The following is a 7,879-nucleotide window of genomic DNA, read 5'->3' as shown; positions in this document are numbered from 1 at the left end:
GGTTATACTTCACTTATAGTTATTGTAAAATACTGGCTATATTCTCTATATTGCAGTCACAATCAAGTTTAAATTGCGCATCTTTATTGTTTTTTTCACCTTACATCTTTGACATACAGGAATCCAGTGTTTCAGAAGGGATTTTAAGCTCCTTGTTAGCCAGAGTCTTCCAACATTGGACTGTATGTTGGTTTTCTTTTCTATGAAAAAAGGATGCTCAAGGAGAGAAGTATATCAGAACAGACACTTAATGCTTGATGATGATGATGATGAAGATGAGGCTGAAGAAGCAGAAACTGAAGGTAGCTTGGAATCTGATGGATAGGGGTGTTGGGACATGTTGGCTTATCTATTGGCTTTGACAGACCTTCCAGGAAGGGCTAACCTAGGATATGGCCCAGAGGATGGGGAGGAGGGGACTATATGGCCTCCATTGCCGAAAATAGCTTTTGGTAACCTGAGGAATTGGAGTCAGAGGTTGAACTGGGGTCACGTGCCTGGTTCTGGCTCCTGAGTGGAAGTGAACAAGGGAGTTTGCCAGCCAGGTCCTCTGGGCAGCTGGAAGGAGGAGGGAGGGCTAGAAGAGTTATTTTTAATATTATTCAGAGCACAGAAAGAGGATTTCCCAATAGGGAAAAAAGGATATGATGTAGGTAACACAGTTACTACTAGGGCTCAAGGAGATGCAAGGCGTGGGGATAAGGAGGCCGGAAGTGGTCCTAAAGTCCTCCTATGCAAAGTGTCCTTCTGGAATACACTGCTGCTGCTACTGCTAAGTCACTTCAGTCGTGTCCGACTCTGTGACCCCATAGATGGCAGCCCACCAAGCTCCCCCGTCCCTGGGATTCTCCAGGCAAGAACACTGGAGTGGGTTGCCATTTCCTTCTCCAGTGCATGAAAGTGAAAAGTGAAAGTGAAGTCGCTTAGTCATGTCCGACTCTTAGCAATCCCACAGACTGCAGCCCACCAGGCTCCTCTGTCCATGAGATTTTCCAGGCAAGAGTACTGGAGTGGGGTGCCATTGCCTTCTCCCTCTGGAGTACACTACTGTATTCATATTTGGATAACTAAGCAGATGCCCGCCTGTCTTTAAGCCTCGATTTTCATTCTTCTGACAAACGTTTGCTCAGGCTTCAGCATTTAATTCAGCCCTATACTAACTGGTTTGGAGGTAGAAACTTAGAAGTAATGGTTTCAGCATTTCCCTCATGGGCAGTGGTTGGGACTCCATGTTTTTACTACCAAGAACGAGAACTAAGATCCCACAAGCCTTGAGGTACTGCCAAAAAACGGAAAAATATATGTAATAGTAGGTTTTTTTTTTAAGTAACAGTGTCTATTTTTGTGTTTATAAGTTAGAAAAACATATACATGAACATGAAACAATTAGAGAATATAGAATTCAAGCTACTTTATGTGGCATTATGTGTTCACAATAATGTTGAGAGATGGATTCAGTCAAGAGGGTCTTCCTGGAGGAGGTGTGTTTTGCCAGTACTTGAAGGAAGTTATTGATGTAGAATGACAGGGAAATGGAAGGAAACTGGTTGTTTCTAGTACAAGGGATGAACTAGGAAGAGTTTAAATGGCAATAATTACCTAATTTAATTAGTAGGGGGGACAGCAAGCAAATTGGCTTGGCAGGCCTGTTATACCTCCTCGGGGATTCTGTAGCAGTTAACTCGGTTAAGGCATAGTGTTAATGAGGTCACAGTTTAGGTATGTATCCCAGTTAATTTGTCTTTTATCTGACCAGATCCTTACCCGCCACTCTACACAGCTGTCTCACATGTCTAAGCCTTTAGTCAGAGGGGGTAGAGAGTAGGGTTGGAAAGAGTAAATTTGTCCCTTAAGATCACACACCCTTTTGAGAATGGCTCCCCATAACCATCTTCAAACTGGAAGAAGACATTGTGTCTTGTTGGCAGGGAGGGTTCTGAGGGGGAAAGAAGAAATATTAAAAAAGAAAAAGAAATGAGATCATTCCACAATTGGGACTTCATGTGTATAAAATACAAAGTAAGGATTGAAATGCCTTCCTTGCAAAATGGCAAATGTAAGCTACAGTTAAAGGGAGGACCCCACTTCTTGAAATCCAGACAAAATGGCCCAAACTTTAAAAAATCAATCCATATCCACTGAAATCCCCCAAATAAATGCCAGTCTCAAAGAGGGGGGAAAGTTGGAAGGTTTATATCTGTTTTCAGGGCCTTGTTTCTGGACAAGCTGCCTCTCTTCCCTTCCAGTTACAGCAAGTCCCCTACATAAAAATGAGTTCCATTTTGAGAGTGTGTTTCTAAGTCCAATTTGTTTGTAAATCCAACAAAGTTAGTCTAGGTACTCAACTAACACAACCAGCTATATAGTACTGTATGGAAACAGGTTTATAATACTTTTCACACAAATAAAACAAAAAATAAAAGATTTTTAATCTTACAGTACAATATCTTGAAAAGTAAAGTAGTACAATACAACAGCTGGCATACCGGGTCTGGCATCATGGAGTGAACAAGCAAGAAGAGTTACTGACTAGAGGAAGCAGAGGAGGTGAGAGATGGTAGAGCTGAATGATCATCAGCGACTGGAGATAAGGGCACGCTGCAATTTCACTCCTGCCTGACGTTGATGGCACAAGTTCTGGTTCCTTGCTGGAGTCAATTCTATCTACCTTCTGGAAAAAATGATCCAGTGATGACCAGGTAGTAGCTCTTTTTTTTTCTCATCATAGCACTGGATTGCATTCTGAACGGCTGCTGTAGCCTTCGTGTACCATTCTACACTCAGGCCCTGCACCTCAAAACTAACAGTGCCTCCTCAGATAAAGAAAATCCTCTTGCTGTTTCCTGCACCGTGAATCTCTTTGGTTCTTCAGTTACTTCTTCCCCTTGTCACTCCATTCTCTCAATTATTTTCACTTTTGTTTCCATCGCGATCTCTTGGTGCTTCTTAGCAGTACCAGCTACATCACCACCACTTCCGCACTTGGTTATGGACCTCCTGGGCTTGAAATAAAGGTACTCCACTGTTGTCCCCTTTGCACTACTGTAGAGTACACAAAAGCACAGCCACTTATGGAGGATGCATGCGCATGACAGCGTACACCAGACTCATGAACTACCTTATGTGGTTGGAAGTGTGCACGCACATCTGCATCTTTGAAAGTTCACAGCCTGGAGGTTTCTATGTATGGACTTGCTGCAGATCCTAAGGGCAACACCATCACTAATCATTTCATTCTTCCACCTCAACCCCAGGACCGTATGGTATGTGCTCAGTCGCTCAGTCATGTCCGACTCTTTGTGACCCCATGAATTGTAGCCCACCAGGCTCCTCTGTCCATGGAATTTTCCAAGCAAGAACACTGGCGTGGGTTGCCATTTTCCTTCTGCAGGCGATCTGCCCGACCCATGTCTCTTCCGTCTCCTGCAATAGCAGGTGGATTCTTTACCACTGCGCCATCTGGGAAGCACCAACCACACCACACTAGTCAGATAAAGATTTCCTGAATGTGGAGAACAGGACTAAAGATTTACACTCTCAAGACTAAAGCAGAGAAGGGGGTTGCACTGTAATAGTGTAAACATCTTTAAATGCAGCAGTAGCAGATACCACTGTTCTTAAAGTGTCCTGCCTTTACTCCACTGAGGGAGAATTGCAAGGGTTCTTGCACCCACCTAGATCTAGTCTCTAACTGTTGATTTCTCTCTTTTTCATCTGTTCTCCCCACTTTTATCAAGGATACTTTTTCTACCCTCGTTTAGGACTGAAAGCAGTGTAGTGACATTTCGTGGCCCATGAGGTCTCACCTCTATCAAGTGCACACTTTTCCAGGCAAAGATGGTTCTCTATCTACTATAAAAGTAAGTCTGGTTCTTCTCACTTCCACTGCTTTCTGTAATTAACAGAAAATGATGCAAAGTCTTAGCCCAGATCTTGGAACATTAATTTTCTGTCTCAAAGCACTGCACTATGCGCTATGCTGGCTTTAAAGATGAATGGAACTTCTAACTATAAACAAGGCAAAATATAGTACAGGCTCTAAGAGACGTGCAGAAGACCGAGGGTATCTTTTGTTGACACGGCCACTAAGCCACCTCTGTGCTTATGTATCAGGCCCGTGATCAGACCCCGCAAGTAGTTTGCCTGTTGACCTCGCTCCACCGGGCCATGTCTGCAGCTTCTCAAATACCCACTCCAGCGCCCTCGCCCTTTCTCGCCAGAGGTGTGAAACTACATCTCCCGACAGGCCGCGTGGTCCCCTTACTTCCCCCCTCTCCCGGTCCCGAGCCATGGCAACGGCGTGACGTGGGGGTACTGGGAGCTGCGGGAGCGGCGATAGCGGCTTCAGTTCTAGGCTATCCGGCCGCCCGGGCGGGAGCTGGGCGAGAACAGCCACCACCCCGCGCCGCCCCTGCCCTCGCCGGCCCTGAACCCGCCCGACTGCGGCTAATCCTCCGCTCTCCCTCTGGAGTGAGGAGGGCGCGGCCGCTATCAGAGCAGAGAGGGCAAGGGAGGGTCGCGCGCATGGCCTCGGCGGGCGCGCGGCGACTCCCTGCCGGGACGCGCGCCGCGGCCCGGGGCTGCTGCGGCCTCTCGTTGCGCCCGGCTCCGCCCCCGGGCTCTCCGCGACCGCCGGGACCAATGAGGTGAGAGGGAGGTGCGGACGTCCGCGCTGGAGCTGAGGGGGTCACCCAGGACCCCGAAGTTCCGCGGTGGAGAGTTGCAACTCTGACTGCAAGCGCGGTGGGAGGGCGGCGGTGATCATACCCTGGGGTATAATGTGTTGCTTTGGGGAAATGCTTTTGCAAATTATTCGCGAGGCAGTCCCCGAGGTGAGTGCCCAACCACATCTTGCTGGTCGCGGGTGCCCTGGCATCCGCCGGCTTGCGAGGCCCCGGGGGCTGTGAGGCATCCCGGGAGTCCTTGCATTCAGCAGAAGCGTAGCCTCCAGTCAAAGGCAACTGGAGCTTCGCACGCACCCCTCTTTTTCCCATCTCCTCCCTCGGCACTGTCCTCAGCCGCCCTCGACCTTTCGCACTCGTGACTGCCTGGCCGGGGAGCCTGGCGGGCTGCAGCAGGTGCTAGGGGAAAAGCTGGTTTGGACGACCTTCCTTCTGGGATGCTCCCCTCTTCTGCACCTGAGAGTGATTGAGGACCACAAGGAAAGAATCTTGAGACTATCTCTCCTTTCCTTTTGGCCTTAGATTTCCAATCTCCTGCATCTTCTTCTTGCCCCGGGCTGCCCAGGTCTTGGCGACTGAGTCTGGCTTACCTCCCAGCCGTTCCTTCATGGGCTTTGCTGCCCCCTTCACCAACAAGCGAAAGGCTTACTCTGAGCGTCGGATCATGGGGTAAGCATCCTCTCCTGTCCAGTATCCCTCCACATTCCTTTCCCGACAAACAAAACACCATGTCCAGGGTAGAATGTCAGGGTAGCCATAGTGGGCAAGATTCATCCCTGGCCATCCCACTCTTCCCAGTGGTATTACTGATCCTTTACCCTCCTCTGGCAGCCTCCCAACCTTAATTTCTCTCTTCTTGGTTGCTGTGTAGGTGCATTGTGAAACGTGACTAGAGTTGGACAATAACATAAGACAATAGGGTATTATTTTTTTACTGACCTGACTTTAGGTAGTCTAAGAAAATATGAGTTAACACTTATTGAACATTTAACTATTGCTAGTAGTTAGGCTGTTTAGGTGTTTTATCACAGATTTTCCCATTTGATCCTCTCAACAAACAAATAATTACTATTATTACTTATGATTTGCAGAGAAGATAAATGGAGACAATAATTTTCCTAGGGCCGCTTTGTCACAAAGTTATAGAGCTGGGATCTTCGTCCCTGTGTGAATCACCAGTCATCCCTGTTCTCCAGACATGACCCTTTTAAGGATCAAAATAGATAGTAAATGCAAAAACACTCTCTAAATGGCAAGACTTGAGATGCATTAACATCATGGAAATCTGGACATTTGCTTTTGCAAAATCATTCATGGGGGCTTATTTGGGATCTCTAGTTTCTGAAGGCACATGATTGGTGGGCAAAGGTATGAGGGGAGGGTGCCTATGGCAAGGAGGAACCTGAGCCAACTGGCAGCTTCTTGGCCTCTGTGACTCCTTCCCCTAGGTACTCAATGCAGGAGATGTACGAGGTGGTAGCCAATGTCCAGGAGTATCGTGAGTTTGTGCCCTGGTGTAAGAAGTCTTTGGTGGTATCCAGCCGCAAAGGTCACTTGAAGGCCCAGTTGGAGGTTGGCTTTCCACCTGTTGTGGAACGTTACACTTCTGCCGTTTCCATGGTCAAACCTCATATGGTCAAGGTGAGGCCTGGTTGGGAGTGATTGATCAGGAGGTTTTGTTATGTTCTGTGGCATTTTTACATTTAAGGGCTATTTTGGCTTTCCTTATGATTTTTCTATCTCCATGTGTCAGATATTTCCTTAATATTTGAAGGAAAGGAAAATGGCTTCCAGTTCCTTAGTATGGCTTCCTACACCTGATGTAGGTCTCATTCCACTGTAATATTAACTACCTGTCCTGTTCTAGGCTGTTTGCACTGATGGCAAGCTCTTCAACCACTTAGAGACCATTTGGCGATTCAGCCCTGGAATTCCTGCCTATCCTCGAACTTGCACTGTGGACTTTTCGGTGAGTCAGGAGGCTACATAGGGCTACAACTGGGTTGTGGGGGCTAAGCTGAGGTACTATGACAGTTACTTCCCAAGTCAATGACACTCTCTACAGGGGTGAGCTTGTATCATACTTGTACTTTGTACTCAGTCCTAGGGCTTTTGAGATCTAAGGAACAGGAGTTGCGGGGGGAGGAAAAGGCACTGAATAGAGTACCCTTGCATTTGGTCAGGGACTATCCAACATGGTTTTGAAGAGTTTCTGACTGTCTCTTACCCATTCCCAGATTTCCTTTGAATTTCGCTCTCTGCTGCACTCCCAGCTGGCCACCATCTTTTTTGATGAGGTTGTCAAAAAGAATGTCGCTGCCTTCGAGCGCCGGGCAGCAACCAAGTTTGGTCCAGAAACAGCTGTCCCCCGTGAACTGATGTTTCATGAGGTGCACCAGGCTTGAGGCAAAGGATTATTCCCTAGCCTCGCCTCCCCCCCACCCAATTTTCTTATTTATTTGGCTCCTGTTCCAATCTGAGAGAAGAGTCCATGTTCATATTACTGTTCTCCCTCTCAAATCCCCCAAAATTGGGCTCTGAGTTGGCTAGAAATGCTGAGGGAAAGAAAAGGCAAGGAGGCATGGAAAGGAGACATACTTAGGTAAGGGTCAGGGTTATCCTGAGAGCACCATATGCCTGAAGCCTGCCACCTTCTCACACTGAATTATAGTTGGGGCTGCGCAGTCATCTCTGAACTCTTGTCAAGGTGCCTTAGTGTCTGACCAGGGGAAGAAAGCAGCTTTTCTTAGGACTGAAGAAATTGAACTCTTTGTTCTGACACAGAGCTACTGGGTGGTCAGTAACCTTGCCTGCCTGAAATGCCTCAGGAGATGCCTGAGATCTGGCCCCAGCTTGAAATCCCTATGACCTCACTTCCATGCTGCCTGGCTAGTGGAGAGCAAGGGACTTTCTCAGCCATCAGTGCCACAGGGGCAAGGAACAAAAGAGCACTGAACAGTTGTACTCCTGGGCTGTCTTCTACTTGGCCTGAGTTTTTATAAAATTTCAATAAATTAATTATGACAGTGTGAATCTGGCTTTTTTATATTGCTTCTTGGGGGAATAATGTAGATAGAGCAGAGCAGAAGGAAGTCATGGCTTCCTTCCCTAGGGGAGTGAAGGTGCAAGAAGGCCTCTTGGACATAGTGTCCCTGCTAACTATAGTAGCACATTCTACAAGCCAGGACCTAGTACCC

At 47.4% G+C, this 7,879-nt stretch overlaps 1 protein-coding gene across 2 annotated transcripts; it reads left to right on the top strand.

Moving 5' to 3' along the window:
- Nucleotides 4,301-7,715, top strand: COQ10A (coenzyme Q10A). 2 transcript variants are annotated; one of them, XM_018048072.1, is made up of 5 exons: nt 4,301-4,646; nt 5,205-5,351; nt 6,131-6,323; nt 6,550-6,651; nt 7,467-7,715. In XM_018048072.1, the coding sequence occupies exons 1-5, from the start codon at nt 4,525-4,527 to the stop codon at nt 7,548-7,550; spliced, it is 648 nt and encodes a 215-aa protein (XP_017903561.1). In that variant the 5' UTR covers nt 4,301-4,524; the 3' UTR covers nt 7,551-7,715. The 2 variants fall into 2 exon arrangements, with proteins under 2 accessions (XP_017903561.1, XP_017903560.1); XM_018048071.1 differs by having other exon boundaries at nt 6,920-7,715.

Source organism: Capra hircus, chromosome 5, assembly GCF_001704415.2.
Source record: "Capra hircus breed San Clemente chromosome 5, ASM170441v1, whole genome shotgun sequence".
Taxonomy (NCBI): Eukaryota; Metazoa; Chordata; class Mammalia; order Artiodactyla; family Bovidae; genus Capra; species Capra hircus.
This window is presented reverse-complemented; position numbering and strand designations above follow the sequence as displayed.